This window comes from Ailuropoda melanoleuca, chromosome 6, assembly GCF_002007445.2.
Source record: "Ailuropoda melanoleuca isolate Jingjing chromosome 6, ASM200744v2, whole genome shotgun sequence".
NCBI classification, from domain to species: Eukaryota; Metazoa; Chordata; class Mammalia; order Carnivora; family Ursidae; genus Ailuropoda; species Ailuropoda melanoleuca.
This window is the reverse complement of record NC_048223.1, coordinates 14,204,175-14,227,169: the sequence shown is the minus strand read 5'-3', so window position 1 is coordinate 14,227,169 and position 22,995 is coordinate 14,204,175. Positions and strand designations below refer to the sequence as shown.

The following is a 22,995-nucleotide window of genomic DNA, read 5'->3' as shown; positions in this document are numbered from 1 at the left end:
AGCACAAATGGCAGCACTAAATTCAGAAAGAAAGCCACTAAAAAAATGATTAGTAATAATTTTTCAATCTCATGAGCTGAGAATCTAAGCTTATTTTTCATTATTGTCATTATCATAAAATAGTTATTTTCTTACCCGAGTGTGTGCTACTGACCCACGTGTTTTGTAAACCTGTCCGATGAGCTCAGTCCCATACACCCTGGAAATTCCACCAGTGCAATGTGGACTGAATGCCAGCCCTTCACAGTCAGCTACCAGCACCCACCTGGACCTCACTCCACCAGCCTCCCATAGGCCCCAGTCCCCATCTCAGGGCCAGGTCCCAGTAAGTAGATTTTTGTACATTTGGGTGGCTTCTAGGTAGCCTGCAGAGGCCTCTCTACCCACTCAACAAACACCCACTGGCAGCTTACTCTGTGCCAGGCCCATGCTGGGCACAGAATTCCCAGCGAGAAAGCAGGTACCCCTCTGCTCCCCCCCACAGCCCTGCTTCAGTGGGGGAGCTATTCAGGTGCAGATTCCTAAAGTGCCAAGCAACTGGGGAGGGACGGTTGAGAGCCCACCAGAAGAAAAGGCCACTCGGTTGGAGAACTGCAGGGGTCTCCTGAGAAGGTGGCCATTTGGGCTGGGTCTTAATTGGTGGGGACGGGACATCAGGAGGAACGGTGTCCCCAGGGGAGGGACTGGATGGAGCTGGTGATGTGAGGACGAGGTATCCTCTGCATACAGCTGTCACCCACACTTCTCCATGGCTGCCACGTGAAGCGAAACCCTCCCAGGACCTTGGGGTCAGTAGCTACGAGGGCGCCTGGGCTTGGCTTGTGCCCAGGCCACAGGATGACAGCTGAGTGGGCCCTGAGCCCCCAGACTCTTGCTCTAATACTATCTCCCTCCATGAAGGACCCCTCTCCACCCTGTTGTCATCTCCATGGCAGGTGTGGGTGTGGTGGGGAGATTTCTGTGAGGGCCAGAAATGGGGCAGAACATGAGGGAGAGCACAAGAAATTAGCTGGAGACTTTGTGGAAGGTCTGGCAAGACCTAGCAGAGCATGAACTGCCCACAGCATAGCCCTCTCGCTGACTTAAGCCAGAATCTTGGCCCATAATCTTTTCTAGGCCACACATTCACATTTACCACCCACATCAGCTATGGGATGCTGCTGGACAGTGGGGTTCAGTCTGGTCTTCCTTGGGGCCACAGAGTTAGGCCCAGAGTAGGAGGCAGGAAAGACCTAGAAGAACCACCTGCCATTTCTAGGCCACACTGGCAGGCTGCCCACCTCTTTGATACCTGTGTTTTTAGGAGAGCAATCCACATGCCAGGGAAAGGGTCCCTGCATCCTTGGCCCACAGCCAGGCCCAGGTTAGAGAATGTCTATAGCTGTCAGAAGGCGGCCCTTGGGACTGAAAAGGCGAATCTGCTTCCCCACAGCTGAGGCCAATAATCCGTTCCTAGGTTGGGCCCAGGTGACTCAGGTATTCCATCGGCTCAGTTTCCAGAACACAAGTGAGAAAAGCTGTATGAGTGCTGGGGAGGGCCTGCCTGCTAAAGGGCTCAGTCCTTGCCCCGCAGCTCAGAAGGAGATCAGGCCATCCTGGGCCAGTGTTCCTACTCTGCAGGGGCCTGGGGAGAGGACTCCACTGTTCCCTGGCACCCCCATGCCCACAAAGTCCCCCCTTCTGGCCTGACCATGGGGTGCACAGCCCCTGGGTCCTACAGTGATGAGAGGAACCAGTGAGATACCAGCTACTTCTGTCTGACCCTCATTTCCTTTTGTGCTGTTTTCACAAAACAGAAAAGCCTGCTGTAACCTCCCTGCAAGGTTGACAAGCCTGGAGGGCTAGGGGCCAGGCTCCCCACTCCACACCCACCCTACCACCCCATGTTCAGAAAGGCAGCTCCAGACCAGGGCTTTGTCAGCTCCCACAAGAGCCCTGAGGGGCCAGCTGGCTCACTGTAGGCTAAATGAGGAAATGTGAAAAATCCCATTTCAAACCATCCCCCAACAGACTCAGACAGTAATTAAAAAATATGCAAAGCTCTTCATTGGACACTTTAATTAAGTGTGTTAATTCCCTCTGACAGAGGCTGCTCAGCCACCTGGGCCTCACTGAACGACCAAGGGAAGACAGAACAGAGGAGGGAGAAGGGAGTGAGAGGGGAGGGGTCGGCAGGACAGCGGTTGGGGCTGGCTTGGCTGAGGCCCTTTCTCCTCCTCCAGTTGGGAACCTGACCTATTCCTGACCGTCTCGCTTCCCCACTGTCCTCCACCCATCCCTATCTCCTTTGTACAAGCCCAGTGATCCTAGGAAAGCCTACTCTGAGTCAGGGGCATGGGGTGTCATCCCCTCCCTTGGCCCCCTACCAACATACATCTCAGCTCTGCCATTCACTAGGCTAAGAGGTCATTATTCCAATGAGGTTGGGCTAGATGGTCTTAAAGGCCTGCTACTACCTTGGAGCTGGTGACAAATGCTTACCAAGCCTGAAATACAGCTTGACGAAAGCACCAACATGGGCTCCTTTCCCTCTGACCCTTGGGTTCTGCCAACCTTCAAATGTTTCATCCTATCCCCATGCTGCCCCCAGCTGGTCTGGAGCCCTGAGAAAGTGGGCTCTGTCTGCTCTGGAGAGAGGGCTGCGGGGCACTGGAGCTGGGGAGGGGGCACTGGCATGGAGAGAGAGGCATGTGACTGCCGTGTACAAGAAGTGCTTGCACTTACGTGATAGCCTGGCTTAACCCCTCCCTCCCCCTTTTTCCTCCAAAAGAGTTATTGGTTACTTTTGAAAATATAACTGCTTAAAAAAATATCAGGATACAGTAGTTACATATCAAAAACAATACTGAATAGCCTCCCGATCCTTTTGAATACCCCTTTTATGTTTGAGGAGGAACAAAGCCAGTATAGGAGCCTTTCTTGCAGCCATGTTGTAGGCACATGACTTTGCTCTCCCATTGGAGCCTCACATGAGACTCCACCAGAAATGGCCAACATGAATCCCCCGGGGCGGGGGCGGGGGGACTCCTTCTGGGTTCTGCATATAGAGGCAGCCCTGATGTGGGTTTCAGCATCCGCTCTTGTCAGTACCCAGCACAGGAATCGTGCCTCCTCCTGGATCAGTCCTGGTGTGATTCAGACTGCTGCTCTAGGCCTGGTTCTCTGAACCTCCCAGAGACTCCAAACTTCCCAATCACTTCTCACATTCATTGTCTGCTCTGCTCAAATCAGCTGGATAGTAAGAGCAGATGTCTCTTGCTTGCAATTGAGAATTTGGAGAGGGTTATAAGGGAAAAGATAAGTAAGCTAAAAAGAGAAGACTGGAGTAAAGAGTTTGTTTACAGAAATACATCTTATAACATCTTACCCAGCCCCAGACATCAGACTAAGAAATTACCTGAGCTCCCTGGCAGTCAAAGCCAAACAAAACAAAAAAAGAAAGAGAAAGAAGAAAAGAAAAGAAAAGAAAAAAAGAAAAGAAAAGAAAAGAAAAGAAAAGAAAAAGAAAAGAAAAGAAAGAGAAGAAAGAAAAGAAAAGAAAGAAAGAAAAGAAAGAAGAAAAAAAAAAGAAAATCTCCAAAACCAAAAAGACAAAAGCAAACAAAAATCATGACCAATTGTAAGATTCACAGTATTCATGAGATAAACCAAACTAGTTGTTAATACTAAGATTTTTATAAGATCTGGACAACAAAGTTCTTGAAAAGAGTCTGGAGGGCAGAAATCATGTGGCCAGTTAAATTTACATGTTAATATAATCAACTGGATGAACATCACTGATGAAAAGCAAGGACGCTACCAGCCCCAACACCACCACCTGCCCAAGTCACTGTTCACAGTCATGAGTCCAAACCAGTGATTCCTACAAATAAATGATTAAATGAAAAACCAAGGGCTCAGGACTTCAGCTTCTGGTCAAGATGGAATAACAGGGACCAGATTTATCCTCTCACTTGAAACAACAAAAAGACAGATGACATATATGAAACAATGATTTCCAAGACCCTGCAATGAAGGACAGTAAAACCTGAGAGACACAAAACAAATGACGTGAACCCCACAACTGCCCTCAAATTTTTGCTCTGAGAACATTTCATGCCATAGCACAGGAAGGATGGAGCCAGGCAGACTCCCTGAGTAGAGGAGATAGCACTGAGAGTCCAGAGAAAACAAGGCAACTAGAGTTAACAGGACAGAGTGCTGGCGAGAAGGGAGATGCAGAGAAAGAGAATTCCAGAACATCCTCAGTCTTCAGCCGAGGATGGATCAGCAAATGTGTGTAAGGAAACTACTCAAGGGTGGGGAAAGAACCACCCAAATGGATTAAAGGAAATTGCCTGGCATCCACGCAGCCCTGGGGATAGTGCCTGTTCCTACCAGCCAGAGTGGGAAGCCTCATCATTTACAGGACACTGGGCTGTGCCTCAGAAGTGGGAAATAATTAGCCCCACTCTGGTATGAACCACTGCAGTCCCAGCTAACAAATCTTAGGAATATGTATAAGAATACAAAAACTATCCAATACACACCATGGCAAAACACAATGTCTAACACCCAACAATAAAAAATTACCAGGCATAACAAAGAATACCTCAATAGTGGGCGATAATTAGTCTCAGACTGAGCACCACTCCAGTCCCAGCTAACAAATTGTGAGAATGCTTATAGGAATACAAAAACTATCCAGTACATACCATGGCAAAACTCACAATGTCTAACACCCAATAAAAATGTCTAGGCATCCAAAGAACCAATAAAATAGATCTCTAATGAGGAAGAAAAAACCAATTAATCAAAACCGGGCCCAATCTGACACAAATGTTAGAATCAGCAAAAACGTTAGAAAATTTTTATAACTCCATTTTCCTATGTTCAAAAGTTAAACAGACATGTAGAAGACATTAAAAAAACACAAATCAAAATTCTAGAGGTAATGATATTTAAAAATACACTAGATGGGATTAACAAGAGATTAATCCCAGATTAAGTGCAGAAGAACGGATCAACGAATTTGAAGACACAGTGATATCTAAAATGAAACAAAGACAAAAAAGGATAGAAATAAATGATTAGAATCCCAGTGAGCTGTGGAATGATGTCAAGTAGACTAATATATATGTAATTAAGGTCCTCGAAGGAATGGTTGTGGGGGAGTAGTGACAGAGAAAAATATTTGAAGAAATAATTATACTGAAAATATTTGAAATTTGAGGAAAACTATAAACACACAGATCCAAAAAGTTCAATGAATCCCAGGCAAAGGAAACATAAAAGAAACCACATCAAGGCACATCATAACCCATTTGCACAGAATCAGTGATAAAGAGAAAATCATAAAGGTAGTGAGAGAAAAAAGACACATTATGTACATAGAAAAAAAGATAAGAAGACAGCAATTTCTCCTCAGAAACAATGCAAGCAGGAAGACAATGGAGCAATATCTGTACAGTACTGAAAGAGAAAAACCTATTAAATTAAAACTCTGTAACTTTCAGATATATATTATCTAACATCTGTCAAAACCAAAGATGAAATAAAGATTTTTTTCAAACATTCAAACACTGACAGATTTCATCACCTACAGGCCCTCACAATGAGAAATGTTAAAGGAAGTCCTCCAGGAGAAAGTCAAATGACACCAGACGGAAATGTGGGTCTACACAAAAGAATGACGAACACAAGGAATAGTTAATATATAGTTAAATATGTAATATTTCTGTCATATTATTTAAAAATCTTTGAGGCACCTGGCAGGCTCTGTTGGTGGAGCATGTGACTTTTAATCTCAGATTTGTGAGTTTGAGCCCCAGGATGGGTGTAGAGAGTAGTTAAAAATAAAATCTTTTAAAAAATAAAAATCTTTAAAAGATCACTGACTTTGTAAACAAAAATAACAATATGCTGAACACAGACCTAAAGAAAACATGGAAGAAAAAAATTTTTGTTATCTTGTCAAAAACCACACACCAGAAGAAAATGAAGCGACATTTTTGAAGTACTGAAAGAAAAATATTATCAACACAGAATTCCATACCCAGCAAAAATCTTTTTAAAATGAAGGTGAGAAAAAGGAATCAAACGCCAAAACAATTTCTGCTAGCAGACCTGTAACACAACAAAGTTAAGTTCTTTGGGCAGAGGAGTAGGACACCTGCTCTCATGCTTACATCCCACATAGTACATGCACTTGAAGTCTGACAGATCAGGATTTGAATCCTGGCTCTGTCATTTATTTGCTGTGTGATCTTAGGTTAGTTACTAACCTCTCTGAGACTCAGCTTCCTCATATGTACAATGTAGGTAGAAATGCCTACCCTCATCTCTCATATTATAAATTCTACGAGAGCAGTGAAAACTTAACATTCTGGGTGAAAAGCACATGGGAAGTCTTTGTACTATTCTTGCAACTTTTCTAAAGACCTAAAATTATGCCAAAATAAAAAGTTAAATGAAAAAAGAAATATGGTGATTTTTAAAAATTATGCACATATGTGCACATATCCATGTCTCTCAGATTCCTGGCACATTCAGGAAATGGCTTGTTCTGATTTGTTAAACATTCTGGTCAACATGAAGTTTTCCTAAGAAACCAGAATATAACTGTACTTGGCATCACTTAGTCTTTTACAGAAAACCAGGACCTACTTCGGCACCAGGAAGCTGCTATGAGCCCTTCTAATCATGGGCCAGGAGACTGACTGAGCAAGCCTGGAGACATCAGCTCAGTGGGCAGAGCCCATGTGTAGCCACCATGTGTGCACGTGCACGGAGATGCATGCAAATACACACACAGACACACACACACACACACACACACACACACACACACACACACACACGCATGCTCAATCCAGCAGGCACCAGAGCCCTAATGTGTGTGGGAACTCCCTGATCCTCCTGGTGTCTTAGCTGTGAAACTAAGAATCGGGTCAAGACAGCACCTGCAGGACTTTCTTGACAACCACTTGAGACCTGACCACACAGCTTGTGTGGACTGCAGAGCTCGTCCCAACCACAACTGGTGCTCCTACTGTCTAGACCTTCTCTGCCTCACGGAGTCATCTCAAACACTCCTGTCAGCTTCAAAAAGGGTGCAGATTCTCCCCTCCAGGTCCCAACAGCAGCACCAGCACCAGCACCTGCTAGCTTTGAGGACTAGCCACCCTCTACTCCCTACTCAGAACAGGAGCCCCCACCCACAGCACACACAGCTACCCTCTGGCATGGCTTCCCTGGGTAGCAAGACTAAGGTGGGCAGAATGGTCCGAGGCTCGGTTCAACTCCATTCAGACCGTACACAGGCCAGTCATGTCCACATGCCTGAGTAGCTGCATGGGTGCTGTGAAAAATTAATTCATAGCAAAGATATGTATGTTTGTCTGAGAGAAGGAGGGAGCACATGCTAAATTCCCACACCAGCTGATCTTCTGACGAGGCTGGCGTTAATGCAATTTGATAGTTTATTGAACTGATAGGAACTCGTGGCCCAACCACAGCACAGAGTTTGGCAAAGTCGTCTTTGTGCTCATGTTTATCCCTTCCTCCCGGAGCAAACGGCTGGTGCCACCGACGGTAAAAGCCCCACTAACAGGGAGAGAAGAGTGGGGCAGTGAGAACGAGCAGGCAGAGCTGAGAGGCATGGCTTATGTTTTCCAGGTTGTTAGCTGAGGTCCAGTCAGACACAGGACCCACAGCCCGCATCCATGGGGGCACTGCCATGGTCTGGCCAAGAGAGCAAGCTCGCTCAGGAGATGGAAGGTGGTGTCCAGATTGCAGGCTAATGTAGGCAGGGCACCTTCCCAGATGCCCAACCCCCTCAGAGGACTCTGAGCTGACATCCATGGTTGCTGTCTCTGAGGTCTCCACCAGCACAGGGAACTGTTCTTGGCACTCCTCCTGGCCCAGCTCCTCCTCCTCTCCTGTGTACACCCTCACCCAGCCGCTCACTGCTGCTCACCTTGCTGCTTTGACAAGGAGGGAACGGGCACAATCCCAGCCCCTGCACCCTAGAGCCAGCTGGGGAGGGAAGAATGGATATGCAGATCTCCCCCCTCAGTCAACAGAAAGAAGCTTTCGTGAGGGACTCAAGGTCACCTGCTCAGGGTTCACTCGGAGAGCAGGGATGGCCTTCCTGGTGAAGTTGAGAGATGGGGTAGAGAAGGTGCTCTAATCTCCAGAACCCTGGGCCTGGGTGTGGGCACAGGACCACCCAGTAGCGAGGGAGGAACACTGTGTCTCCAGCGCTTGTGAACTAGGGACAACTGCTGACCGGGCACGGGGGTGACCCGAGGGCCAGGCTGGAGGGAGTGAGCTGAGTCAAAACGGAGGTTTGCCCTGTGGACTTGGATGCCTGGGTACCAGGACAAAGGAGATGGTAGCCAGGGTCATCCAGTTCCCATCCTACAAGCTCTGGTTCCCGAAGAAGCCCTCTCAAAAGCTGTACCAGAAGTGCCATGAGCCATCGAGGACTCTAGAGTTAATCTTGCCCAAGCCCCTCACTGAACTGAGATGTGAGGTCAGAGAAGAGGGGCCACTTGCCCAGAATCACACGGTATCTCTCCTGGTTCACAGCCAGATCTCCACTTCCAAGGTTTCTCTGAGCCCGTAGGGCTTGCAGAAGTACGCTCAGGACAAGGAGATCCTGCCCTCTGAAGTCCCAGTGGACACATGCAACAAAGGAAGTGCCAAGGAGCAGCAGAGAGTAAACTGCTCTAAGGTGCTAAAGCCTGGCTCTCAGAAGGCTTACAGATCAGAGTGGCTGCAAAATACCAAGTCATGGCAAGAAGGCAGCTAGAGAAAGTCTGATCCAGCCCTGACACGTGACATGACCCAGCATGCGATGGGGAAACCGGAGGTCCAGGGAGCAGGACGGTTTGTTCCAGGCTGCAAGAAGCAAGCAACGGCAGAGCAAGAACCAGGGCCCCACTCCCAGGGGCCTCCCTCACTCCTGCTGTGGGTGGTCCCAGCCAGCTGCTGAACCTGGAGCAGGCCCTGGTCCCACCCTGGATGCTCCAAATCCTTGTCTGCAAAACAAGGGCATCTCTAAACTCTTTTCTTCCTGGACAGTCTTCACCCCATCTGTATTAGTTATTGGTTGTTGGGTAACAAACACCACAACCTTAGTGTCTTAAAACAATACCCACTGATTATCTCATAGTTTCTGTGGACAGGAGTCTGGGCATGGCTTCTGTGGGTCCTCTGCTCAGGGTCTTACAAAGCTGCAATCATGGTATCAGCATAGTATCAACACTTTTCTAGGGCTTCGGGTCCAAGCTCTTCCAAGGTCCTGTGATTGTTGACAGAACTCAGTTCCTTGTGGCTAGAGGGCTGAGGCCCCCATTTTGTTGGGGTTGCCGGCCAGAGGCTGCTCTTATCTCCTAGAGACCCACCCACAGTTCCACGCCACATGACCCCTCACAGGCCCTCTCACACATGGCAGCTTGCTTCTTCAAGGCCAGCAAGAGGAATCTTCTATAGGAACAACCATGGGAGGGACCCCCATCACCTCTGCCACTCCATACTGGGTAGAAGCAAGCCTCAGTTTCCATGCGCACTCGAGGAGAGGGGCTATGCAAGGGCATGACTCACTTGGGGTCACCTGAGGTCGCCTGCGACACACTATCGCACGTTCACAAGTTCCTAAGAGACACCACGTCTACTCCTCACTCAGCCTCTGCTTCCTCTCCCACAGCAGAGACGTAGCTGGTCGCCTGCAACAGAACCCCACCGGCCTCTCTGCCTTCAGACAGAAGCTAGCAGCCAGCCTGGACAGAGGCTTGGTGGGGGGAGGAGGAAGGCTGGACCCCTGTTGTGGCCACTGCACCGTGCATTTGCACACTGCTCTGCATGGTTCTCACACACCACATCCAGCTCTCCCAAGCCAAGGTGGATGGACGAGCCGACGCTATCCAGACCAGAATGGTGGCTCAGAGTAGCCCTTCTGCTGCACGATGGAGGCAGGAGGGAGCTGGGTTCTGACCCCAAACGTGGGATTCTGTCCTCTTCTGATGTAGCTGGGAGAGAATCAAGGTGGGTGGTCAGCTGGTCCCTTTTTCAGGCCTGCATTTCTGACTCTGATCTGGACAGCAGCTGGTGGCACTTTGGCTGGTTGTGGAAGAGGGAAGGGGGTCTTAATGAATTGGAATCAGAGAACTTCTGGATCCTGGTGCTACAGGTAGGATCTGTTAATATTCTAAAAATCTGGCTAATTTGGTGGGGGGGGGGCTTTTTTTCTCCCTAAAAAGGAACCGTTCTCAGAGATGCTCTCCTCCGAGAGCAGAGAAGTGCAGAACTAAACAAAGATCTCCTGGTCCCAAGACTTGACCCTGCTCACAGCTGCCCAATCTGGGAACTGCAGGGTCCCAGTGGGGCAGAGCCGACCCCCTCAGAGAGGGAAGGGCAAAGCTGAGTGTGCTGCTCAAAGCCCAGCACCGGGGTAGGGCTGCTGTTGAACATCCTCTCTCACCCTCCAGGACAAGGTAAGAGCCCTTCTCTCTACCCCTGCTCCGCCTCACTCGAGTCATCAGCACTCCACAGCAGCAGTCCCCGCTCCTCACCTCGTCCTCGACCCAAACACAGAACAGGTCCCCTCACTCCTGTGCCCAGTACACATCAATACCTCCGTGGGAACCTCTAGCCTTTCATTCTGTTTGGACAGAACCTGGGATGGAGGGCACCACCACCTAGAACAGCAAACCACCCTGGTTCTCCCAAGGCCTCAGTGCTGCTCCAGGAGCCGTGACTGGCACACCTAGGTCGGTCTATGTCTGGGGGAGTGCCTCCCTCCTCCGTCTCAATGCTTCCATGGCTCTCCCTTCTCCATTCTTTCCTCCTAGCCTTCTCCCTTCATTGGATGGGGAAACAAACAAGAAACTCTTGTTCGAAATGCTTCGCTCTACTCTCTTCAGTCTGCAGAGTGTTTACTCCCTGCTGATCCACAGGGTCAGAACAGAACATTTTCTCCATGTCTCTCTGAATTAACACACCATCCCCAGAGGGACCTGTCTCTCATGCAAAGGGCACAGCTGTAGCTCTCCAGTCCTGAACGTGGGATAGGTCTCTTGGTCCTGCCTCTGCCCCAGGGGTTGGGGCAATGAGGAGGGAACAGAGGGGGTTCAAATGGTCAGAGGTGCATTGAGCTGCTTGTGGCTAGCTTCTGGGCCCATTTATCTCCAGGCCAGCAACTCCAGGCAGGGGAGACACCTCTGCCGAGCACCACGCAAGTGAACAGGTCTCCTTACCCATCCTGACCTCATAGGCAATTAATCTGCCACGGCTCCCAGAGGCCACGGGCAGTGACTGAAACGTGCTTGATTACTAATAATTAGGATATTCTTCACTCACCAGCCACACTCACAAAGGCATACCCAGGTGGTGCTTAGTAACTTCCACGGGCACTCCCTGGGCAGAAGACAAGAAGGACAGGGAGCAGAGGTCACCAGGGCTTTGCAGGGTGAGGCTTCAGTCCTTGAGAATAGACCATGAGCTGCATCATGGGCAGGGGACTGCACCAATTGACCCGAACAGGCCACGCTCTCTGGTTAGTCCCCTGCCTCTACTCTGGCTCCCTGGTTCTTGCCCTTCACTTTTTGTGTAGCCAGACAGCTTGAGATTGGGTTTTTGTCTCCATGCCAGGGAGTGGGGCTCTCCCTTATACAATGCTGACCTCCCTCAAGTTCTCAGGGACCCCTAAGCTTGTTGGGGAGCTAGAATTCAGCAAAGGAGAGCAAGGGAATCCATGGGAGAAAGCAAAGATGGTGGGTCAAGCCTCAGCTGGAAGAGGAGCCCAGCAAGGGAGGGAGTAATAAAAGGCTACATAAAGGGCCAGGGGAGCTCGCAAACCCAATGACCAGGGGGCAGAAGGAGCTCACACACCCAGTGACTGGAGGGCCTGGGAGCTTCATACCCAATGACCAAAGAGCCAGGAGAGCTCACATACTCAATGACTGGGGGGCAGAGGGAGCTCACACACCCAATAATCAGGGGGTTGGGGGTGCAGACATCTAATAACCAACTTCACGCCAAGTGGTACATCCTGTCCTGAGCAGGTGGCAGAGGGGAAGAGTATGGAAGGGATGCTAGCAGTCCTGGAGCACCCCTTTGGCAGGACAGAAGCCATTCAGGGGACCCAGGGCATTGTGGAGGCAGGAAGGACAGGGGAGATCAAGGTGGCTGGTTTTGGTACATCCAAGTACAGTGTAGCCTTGTAGAGAAGGACAAGAGCCCCTCCCCTACAACCCTTCATTATCCTGGAGTTCTCACCCTATAAAGAACCAGGAAAATCTATATGCCCAGAAGCCTAAATCTCAGAGCTGGAAGGAAGCACAGGTTCACGCACCCTCCTCTATACTCCATTCTCTGAGTATTCCCTGCTTGGCCTGGTTCAGGCTGCCCGCATCTCTTGCCTCCAATCAGGTCATACTCCACCTTTGTCTTCTAATCCATGAACATGTCCCTCCTTGGTCAAGCCCCCCTCCCCAGTGTGTCTGCATTGCCTGCAGGAAGACCCAGACCCTGTGTGTGGAAGCAAGGTTCTCTGGGGCCTGACCCTGCTCACTTCCCCAGGCTCAATACTTTTTCTAACCATGCTCACCACCTCGCCCCCCACACCTATGCCAGAGTCCAGCCACCCTGAATTGTGCCAAATTCCCTAGAAGCTCCAAGCCCCTCCCAGCCCCCTAGCCTTGGCATAGTTGGGCCCTCTGCTCAAGATGCCTCCCTTGTGTGCCTATGAATTCCTGTTCACTGTGCAAAACCTCCTCTGGGAAGCCTTCCCTGACAACCCCCTGCCCCCCAGCAGACCATGCCCAGAGCCTTGTTTGTGTGCTTAATGGTCATGTTGCCACTGGCTGAGATTTATCACCTGCCTCCCTCACCAACTACTGTTGTAAACACAACATGGCAAATCCTCTGCCCCTGTCGTCTACCCAGGCTGTGCTCCTTGTCCTTGAGGAAGTTATGGGGATGAGGTGTTCTTCCTGTGAGCAGCTGTGGGGGCCCAGCAGAGCAAGGCTGGGTGAATCTGTCCCACTTCCTGCCGGCATGGGCAGTGGAAAAATGCCAACTAGGGAGTCTGAGGCCTGGGAGTTCTCCCCAGCTCAGCAGTAACAGGTCTGAGTCCTGCAATCTGTGCAAAAGCCTTCCCCTCCCAGAGACACACTTTCTTCATCTATAAAATGGGTATGCAGCTCCACTCATCAGATCACAAGAATGTGGGCTCTGCAGCTCACTACGAAAATGATCCATCAGTGAGTCTCAAAACCTCCACCCCTAATTCTTCCTCCCTCATTCGTCTACAAAAGGGGGGACTGCTGCCACTCTTTCGTGAACAAAATTACCAATCACTTGAGCATTTACCATGCATCATGTATTGATGTATTTGATCTTCATGCATCCCCAACAAGGTAAGGATTACCCTGCTGTCTGGTGAGGAAAATGAGCTGGGGTGGCCCTGTTATACCCCAGCACCACCCAGAGAGTAAGGAGCAGGGCTGGGGTGGAAGTGTAGGGCTCAGGAACACTGAGTAAGTGATGGGGCTGGAGCAGGAGCTGGGGCTGGTCTGGTGGGGATACTGCATACCCACGTGGTGCTAGCCCTTTCCCAGCCCTCCCTGCTTACCACCCACCCACCTGGCTGCAGAAAGAAGTGTCCTGGAGTCGGAAAAACCTGGGAGCTGTCCCCGGTTCTGCTGTCCCCATCAAAGGTCCTCTCTGTATAGAAAACCGCATGCCCCAGGAAGGGCAGAACAGCCCCATCCCCACTGCCTGGCAACCTGAGTCAAACACATCATCAGAAGAGATGAGCCACAGCGCGCCCTGGAGGCACACCAGGGAGGAGGGCCAAGAATGCCTCCCAGGAGGAGAGGGAGCAGGCTGGAGAGGACCCTGCACTGGGCCTGGCCAGGGAAGTTCTGGGGGAGACAGCAGAGGCCCTGATTGCATGCCTTCATCTCTGCAGTCCCTCTGACCTCTCTAGCCAGCAGTGTCATCTCCAGCCTGGGAGTGTTGTTGGCTTGGCATCATACCCTGAGCCGGTGCTGAACTACAGGACCAGAGTTAGAGCTCCACTGGCCTAAGTGCTCACCCAGCTCAGCAGCCTCCGAGGATATATCGAGAAAGCCAGAGAATGGCTGGAGCTTATCCAACCACAGAGGCTGCTGGCGGCTGACCCCGAACAGAATCAGGGTCTCCAGGGCCCTGATATCTCCAGGCCTGAAGGGAGGATAAGACCAGGAGAAGGGTTACCCCAGAGCATAATGGAGTGTTTGATATGCAATCCAGCTCCAGTAGACTCCCACACTGAGACCCTGCTTGCTTCTTAGCGCAATCCCCCTGTCCCCTCACCAGCCCAGGGGAATCAAAGGCCTTTTCCCATCCCCCCCCCATGCTGTGACCCACTGGCTCATCATCAGCAAGGAGCTTGGCACATAATTCCCCAGCAGACATTTACAGCAGACTTCGAGTCTGTAGGGCCTCCGTGTTCCTCTGTCCTCTTTTCCCCACAAAAGGGTCTGAACCTGCCTTTAAGCATGAGGTCCAACAGATCACTATGTGTTTCTCATAGGGATCCGGGTTCAAATTCAGTGCTGCCACACTAGCACTCACACTAGCACTCGCACTAGCACTCACACTAGTGAGTCCGTGGCCATGACCAGCTCTCCCTGAGCCTCTGTCTCATGACCTGCAAAACAGGGAGGATTTCACATCTATCACAAGATGCTAGGGAGAAAGTGCCCTGTGGAGCCTAGGGCATAGCAGGTATTTCTAAATGCCACCTGAGGTTAACTGGAGGAAGAACACAGAAACCTGGGAGGGTCAGCTCCATTTCACAGGAAAGGCAGACTTGTTCTGTACACCTCCCCAACCATCATCCTCTCCAAGCCCATAGAATGAAGAATCCTTCCTAGGTGTAGATGTGACTGAGATACTCCCCAGCTTAGGACCCTCCACCAGCTCCCCACTTCCTCAGAAAAAAGTCCCAGCTCGTCCCCAGTCTCTGTGCCTTGCCCTCACCTCATCTCCAGCCACAGGGGAAACTGGGTGACCTAGCTAACCCAATACTCTGGGGAAGCCCCTTTCTCTGGGGAAATCCCACCAAGGCATCATGCCCCTTCGCCAACTGTCCATCCAGGTCCTGGAAGAAAGCTGTGGTCTCTAGCACAGAATGCACACAACTCAAGTCTTCCTCTCTCCCTGGCTCATTACCCACAGCACCAGCTGGGGCATCAGGCTGCCAGTCTTCCAGTACATTTCTTGGAAGTAACCTTGGCTTTTAAGGCTCTCTTCTGCCCTTAGGAGCAGGGTATCATCTGTTTTCTCCTGGACCCTGGCCTATCCCTTGGGTAGACCCCACCTGGGAACAGGTGATGCCTGGCCCAGGACACATGGCTGAGTCACCTGGGTCCCCACTGGTTTTGTTACCAAGAGACGAGGATAAATATGCTTTTTTACTAAAAATAAATCACTTCACTAAAACAACAAAGTACTCACAGCAGTGAACATTTACTTTTTAAAGAGATCCCACTTAGTCTAGGGCAATAGTTATGGAAATAAAAAGGAAAATTGGAAGTTTCAAGCCCTGAGATACAGTAAGGAACTTCTCCGAGGAGTCCATAGGCGTTACGAATCTTTATCCTCTCCTTCCCTGTCTCATGAAGCAGAGACTCTGCCTGGGTCCCCATTTCCTGGTGCCTGTCTATTTGGCTCTAACCGAAGCTGCCCATCTCAGGGTATGTCTGGTACTCCTCCCTGGCAACCTCCTCCATCTTCTCTACCCTGGCTATGGAAAAGGAGGACAGACAAACAGTTGAGAAAATGCCCCACAGTTTTTCCAGCAGTCCACCCTGGATGTCTATGGATTTTGCTGTTCACCCTAATCTTTTCTCACCTTGATCAGTGGTTCTCCCCAACAATTTCTCTAAGTGACTTACACTGAGACCAAACAGCCCTGCGCATTCAATGGTTCATTCATTCAGCAACAGTGGCAGACACAGAGGGCAGAGGACGAAGAGACGCTGTAGCCTGGACAGACACAGATGGTACCACTCTCAGGTCTGCCCCAGGCGAGTCTGCAAGGTCAGGGTAACACCTGTAAGGGTAAGTATTTGTGGGCTGACTTTAGGGATGTTATAAGTAACAAAAGGATGATGCGGTTGTTTTGCTGTATTTTAATGGGATTCATTTTAATGTGGGGGCTGCAAGTGATAAGGATAATCAGATCGTGCCCAGGGTGGGACTATTACATCTGCAGACGCAGAACATATGCCAACAGTCTCATTTTTCTTTCTTGGTTCGTTCTCTTGTCTCTGACCCTCAGCATCGTGCCAGGCTTGTCTTACGCCCAGTACAGGTTAATTCTCATCTTGGGGTATCATCTGACTCTTTCTCACCTCATGCACACCCCTCTCAAGAAACAAAGCCAATATTCTGGGCCCATACCCAACACCCAAGGTTCCCCCCATCATTCCAGCCACTGAGGAAGGGAGGGAAAAAATTGGAAGGAGAGAAGACAGGACCAAGAAGGTAAGGCACAGAACAACTTGGTGATTTACCCCAGATCTCCAAGTGAGCTCTGGCGACATCTGGTTTGGGTGCGTTGCTTGCTTCCCACCTCTGGTGGCCTGTTGCTCTCTCTTATTTCTTTAGAGAGGGTGGTGGGGATGGGGGTACCCTGAGAAGTTCAGCTTTTGTGAGATGAACTGTGGATGGGGCACGACCAAGGCTAAATGCTCCAACCCTCAGTGATAGATTCTTCAGTGTTGCTGGTAAAGATCTCCAGGCTTCAGAAAGCAGCAGTTGTCAGGATGAAGAATCCTGTTTCAAAGCTGCTTTGACTCCCCTCACTTTTAATCTACTGACCGACTATCAGCACCTATCACACAGCGAGGGTAATCTCATCATTTTTAAATGCAGATATTTAATGAGCACAAACCCCTGCAGATGGGAAGAGGGGAAAGGAGCTAAGACCTGGTCCTCTCAGGGGGCTTAAAATTCAGTTAAGAGGTTTTGTATCTGAAAAAGCTATTTAAAAATCCAGAGTGACTGAGACAACACAGAGGTCATGGGGCAGCATGTGATAGTTTTGTAAAAATGCTCAGAAAGAAACCAAGGCTATGCCATGATGAGTGCCCAGCCCAGCTCCCAGAGAGCGGGTCTGGGAGGTGGGAGGGAGCAGATTTCTGGGGTGGGCCTCAGGTACAACGGTCAGGCCAGCAAAGGCCTGTGGTGGGTTATGTGTGGTGTGTGGTGGGATGGCAGCGGTCAGGCTGCGCCAGGACGGGCCAGGCCTTGGGTGGGGCACGGGGAGCCCTCTGGGCTGTGGGGAGGGGGGGACTGACCACTCCTTAACCTGGAGGAATGAGATGACAGTGGGGGAAAACCCCTTCTCAGCACTAGCAAGACAGACACCCTCATCCTCCTGTTCCTCACCCCCCCCCCTTTTTTCTCCAGAGCAGAGAAAAGAACAGACAAAGCTCCCTGGAGAGGGTAGGCCCCTTGCAAGACCTACTCCCTGCACTCAGCCCACCAAAGGAGTACCAGCCAGCTGCCTACAGAAGCATCTCCTGCTCTGAAGCCTTAGAAGCCATCTCTGACACCTGCCCACGAAGGTGGGTGGGACGCCCCGCTATGTGCTTTCACAGCAGCTCTTCTCGTCGTAGCGTGCATAGACCTTTACCGTAATTAGAGCCACAAATGTCTGAACTCCCCAGTGGACCATAGTCCTATGAGGCAGGGATACACTCAAAGACCTGACTAAAAGCATAAATGGATGCTGGAAGGAGGGAGGGAGAGAGGGACGTGAGGGAGGGAGAGAGGGATGAGTGAACAAATGAGGAAATGGCCAAAGGCAGCTGTGCGCAGAGTCACTGTGCTGCACAACTCTGGGGACGCCATGCACATTGTGCGCACTGTGATGGCACCTCCAGCAACACAACTGTCGGGGACAGGACAGAGAAGACGCAGGACAGAGGGAGATGCTGTCCTGTGGTCTCAGCCTGGGAAAGCAGATGGAACTTGTGGTGGTCCCTCAATCTTCCTGATTTGGCTGGAGGAGTCTCAGGGAAGGGAAATCAGAAGGGGCCCGAACACCTGACAGGCCTATCCACATCCCTAGTCCCCAGGACACACCCAGATGCACTGAGGGAAGCCTAACCCCCCACCGTCAGAAATTCAGAGGAAGGCGTGTGTCCCCCAGGCGTCCTCCTCTCCTTCCTCTGACACCAGCTCATGCCTGTCTTCTCTGGATGTCATCAAGTGTCGCCGTTGGGACCAGTGTGCCTCACCCACCACTGCCATCAGCACAAGAGCATGGCCAGCAGGCACAGCGAGAGCCATCTGAACACCAGCAGGACTGCACAGATTTCCTATTGTAAAGAGTCCCCTCATTCTGGGCCCACAGTCCTCTCCATAATCCCACCCCCTCCCAAACTGACATAGCCAGCCTGTATTCCATGGTCTCGGGGGCAGCAGTCATTCTGCTGCCAGGAGGGGGAACTTCTCACAGGCTAGAGGTGTTCTCTCTAGAGTGGTTCCTTAAGGGCTTCGCACACAAACCAGGTCCTGGTATCTTTGAAGGCTTGATGCCCTCCTGGGATTATCTGTTTCAGGGTGTTCCTATCATTGGGCTCCAGGTCAGGTACTCCTTTTTGGAATCAGCTGTCTTCACCCACTGGCCTAGGGAGATGCCACCACTATAGCAGGCACAGGAAACAAGAGAAGCCACATCCCTCCAGCCCCTTCCCCTGGCTTCTATCCAGGCGAGTCAGCTCATATAGGCAGACCCATGCCGCTCTAGAGGGCTCCGTCAAGCTCAGCTGGCCCAAGTGTCCCAGGCACAGAAGGTGAGGGACCTCCGAGGTCACATAGGGAGGGAGAGCCAGCATAGAGGGAGGGCCAGACCTCAGGGGCTCCCTGCACTGCACAGACTGCAGTGACGCAAAGGACCAACACACACAAAATTTGTGTGCAGGCAAGACAGAAGCAGTGTCTACGAAGGCAGTTCCCCCATCCCCCCAGGCTCAGGGATGCATATGTCCCCCACCCAGCTCGGGGACACCAAAAGCCATGTAGAATACAAGGTATATAACCCACTACACACTCAAGTGGAAGGAGGCTTCTCAGGGCCCTAGGGCTCCCAGCCAAAAGGGACCAGAGTGTCCAATAGCCAATCCCACTGATGACTTGTGTTCCAAGGGCCCACAAACCCTGCCCCCAACCCAAATAGCCCAGCATTCCCACCAGGTCACCCAATGTAGCCACAAGTCTGCCCATAGAGTGGCAATCCTCACCTCAACTCAGGAAGGCTCCCTAATTCTTCATTTCCCTGATTCAAGGTCATCTTAATTCCCAATGACACGTTAACGATTGGGAACAGGAGATGTGGGTTCCAGCCCCAGAAGTGCTGGCAACTCTCCACAAGTCCTCCCCATCCCTGGCGCTCAGACTTCTAACTACACATGCAGGATGGGAGCTCTACCTTTGAGGCCTTAAGCTCTCATTTCTGTGACTGAGGAACAAAGGGGGTTGGCGCGGCTCCTCAGGGGCCTCAGCCCATTAAAGATTCTGAGGGAGTCCAGAGTTTTCACTCAAACTCACAAGAGATATTCTCATCAAAGCCCTGGTGCTTTACTGAAGCATGTTCAGTCTTGGAATAAACAAATGTTTCTTGAGAACCTCCCAGGGCCAAGGCCCTTTGAGAGGCACTGCGGAAACATGAAGGAGTAAGAGAACCTCAAGCAACCATTTCACAGAGACAGAAACTGAGGCTCAGAGAGGTCTGGAAATCTGCTCAAGGAAACAGGTAGGAATTCAACTCCCAGGCTGCCTGATCAGACTCCTCGCCCAAGGTTCCAGGCCAGGTAAGATTAGCACTGGGATGTGAAGACTCCTGAAATCCCTTCAGGCATGGGAAATAGTGAGCTCTGAATGTGGACTCTATTAAGATCAGAAACTCAGAGTCCAGGACACAGGGCTGTCTGGCTGAGTTGATCTTGTTCTGCAATGCCCAGCCTGACATCCTTCTCTAAACCGTCCATCCCAGGTAATGAGCAGCAACACAGGAGACTGCCGTGTGACCTTCACAACCCAATGGTACCCACACCAGGGTAGCATTGTGCCCTGAGCCTATGAGGTCCTCCTAAGGTTGCCTGTGTCTTGGCCCCTTGTACAAACAGGCACCAACCAGGTGAACTGGACTGGTCTGCAGAGCTAGAGCTGGGGATTCTGTCCCCAGCGCCCATCTTCCTCCTGAGGTGAGCTGGGCAAGGCCCAGCTGGTCTCTCTGCAGCCCCAGGTGAGTGGCTTCTGGAGGGATGCTCTGAGAACCACTCCTTCCTACAGGTGTCAGAGGGGTCCAAGCTCTTCAATCCGGTCCTCCCACCTTGGGGCCAACCCGGGTTTCAGAGATGCTTTCCCCATGGAGGCTGCTGGGCGGCAGGGAAGCCGTTCGTTTCCCCCTCCCCCCGCCCCTGGCCGGCTGCCACGGTGACCTCCCCTCCCCCAAGACCGGTGGTGAGCTGGGAGGTGGGGGTGGGAAGACTCCTCTGCCGTCAACGCTCTCAGGAGGGGTGCTGGGAAGCCAGGCAGGGCGTGTCGCCTGGTCCTTTCTCTGCCCAGCGCCAGGCTTCGCCGCCTCTTGGTGCGAGGTGCCCTGTACCAACCCCCAAATCTGCCCCGCACCGGGGAACCCTCGGGGTCCTCGCCCAGACCCTAAGCCCGAGGGACGCTCACACACGCTGGCACAGCGCAGCGTCGAGAACCTTCCGGGCCCGGTCGGACATAGGCCAGGGGAGGTAGGCGCCCCGTTCCCCCACAGCCTGCGCTCGCTCTTTCCACAGGAGACAGGTGTCGGCCTTCCCCCGCGGTCCTCTGCTCCGGGGCCTGGACGTGCCCGTCATTAAACATGGGTCCCGGCAGGGTCCGCAGGGAGCCCTCCGGCCAGACGCCGGCCCCGCCTCGTTCTCCGAAGAGGGGCGCCCGTCCTTCCCCGGCCCCCACCGGCGCCTGGCCACCTGCGCGGGCGCCCGCAGCCGGTGCCGCATTGCGAGCGAGCCGGCGAGCCNCCGCCGCGCGGCGCCGGCCCCGCAGCTCTAGCCCCGCACCCCACCTCCCACCCTCACCCCCACCTTGGGCCCAGCGCCCCCTCCATCCCTCCTCAGGGCCCCACCCCGGCCGGGCTCCACCCGAGCCGGCCCCGGCTCTCACATCCCCGTCCCTCCCCTCCGCCCGGGTTTGGAGGGGCCTTTCCGAGCCGGGGCCGGGGCCCCAACGGGGCGGATGATGTGCGGCGGGGGTCGACTCGGCGCCAAGCCAAGAGAATAAGCGGGGTACTTACCGCTCTGTTCCCCCAGGAACACCAACTTGAATTTTCTCAGTGGGTTCCCAAAATCTCCCCCTGCGGACATGGTGCTGGCAGCCGGGCGGTGCAGGAGGAGGAGGAGAAGCGAGGGAGCAGGGAGGGAGGAGGAGGGCGAGGGGAGGCTGCCGGCGGTGCGGGAGCCGGAGGGGGAAGGGCTGACTGCGCGCGTCCCTGACTCCCCAGCTGCGTCCCGGCCCCGGCCTGCGGCTGCGTGTCCGGCGGCGGTGGCGGAGGAGGAGGAGGAGAAGGTTGGGGCTGGGCTGCTGCGGGCGGCGCTCGCTGCGGCGCGAGGGGCGCGCTCTGGACGCCCGAGGCGCGGCGCGCAGAGGCGCGGGCGGAGCGGGGCGCAGGGACGGCGCGCGGGGCGGAGGAGCGCTCTCCCGAGCCGCGCGCCGCTGCCCCCTCCCGTCTCCCTCCTCGGCCGGCGCCTGCGCTCTGCGCGCTCCCCAGCCTCTGATGTCATGCGGGGCCCGCGCCGCTGCGGGGCTGGGGGCGTTCGCCCGCGCCCCCGGAACCCGTACTCGGCGGGAGAGAACCGCGTGGCCGGGCCTCCGAGAGACCCCCGGATGGGGCCGTCTCTCGTTGCCCCTCTACGTCTGTCTTCCCTACTCTAACTCTACCCCTCCTTTGAATCCAGAAAAATGACACGAAATTGTCAGGGGACATTTGCTTCTGGTCTTTTAAAACCTAGATGCCAGTCCCTTCCTCCACCTCCCGCGACGCCTGATGCATGGCCCTCTGAAAAGACGGAGAGGAAGGGAGGTTGGGGGAGAACAAGGGTGTGGTGAACCATGTGAGGGTAGACTGGATTGACTGTGACCCCTTGTGGCCTCTAGCCCACCCTCTCTTCTCTAGGTCCAGTTCCCTCCTCTGGGCTCCTCTGTGGGGTCATAAATGTCCCCTCAGACCTGGTCAGCAGGAAAGGAGGACTAGAAGAGTCGAACCAATCTCAAGCCAACCGCTCCTCCAGATAATTTAACCCTAATTCTGCTGTCCCATGGGAGAGAAGGAGCAATGAAACCGGAATATCAGCCTGGCGGGCTCTGGACAGTGCTCTGGAGTTCTTGACTCTGGGGCCACCAGGCTGACAAGGCCACTGCTTGCCTTGGCAATTAGTTGTATCTTGACAATGATTTCCCAGAGGACAAGGGGGTTGCTTCCCATTCCCCTCTGTATTCCCCTGGCCCACTGAGGCACATGGGACAAGTTGTGAGTGGGTGAGAGCCAGGAGCCCAAGTGTTAGAAGCACTCCCAGGACAGCCCGAAGGTAAGGCATTCCGGGTAAGGGAGGTTTCACAAAGCGGCCTCTTACTGTCCTACTGCCACATTGTTTCCTTTACAGCGGTTCAAAGAACATTTATTTATTTGGGAATAAGCAGTGTGTGTACGTGTGTGTGCATACACAGAGAGACAGAGAAGAGTGAGAAGCAAGCTCAACCCCCAGAAATTACCAAAGGACATTGGCTATCCTCTTTCTGACTTACATGGCTCGATGGGGTATCTCCCTGTCTGTCTTCCTGGTTTGTTTCCCTACAGTCCCTCTCTCATTGTTTGTTTGAAAATTAGAAAGTGAGTTCCATGACAGCAGTTGTTGAAGCTCCGCTACAGGATCTCAAGGACCTGAGAACTTAAGAAATAGC

The 22,995-nt window shown here is 52.4% G+C and overlaps 1 protein-coding gene across 3 annotated transcripts in view; it reads right to left on the bottom strand.

The window, feature by feature from the left end:
• The window catches only part of RAB6B (RAB6B, member RAS oncogene family), a 60,209-nt gene extending 38,450 nt beyond the window's left edge, over positions 1–21,759 (bottom strand). Inside the window, exon 1 of one of the 3 annotated variants that reach the window (XR_004625999.1) lies at positions 21,332–21,759. Coding sequence is in view for 2 of the 3 variants with exons in the window: in XM_034661977.1 (XP_034517868.1) it covers positions 21,332–21,401 (70 nt within the window). In the remaining variant the exon portion in view is untranslated. The remainder of the gene's footprint in view (positions 1–21,331) is intronic. The other 2 variants (XM_034661977.1, XM_002924068.3) reach the window with 2 other exon arrangements.
• Between the last annotated feature and the right edge of the window lie 1,236 nt (positions 21,760–22,995).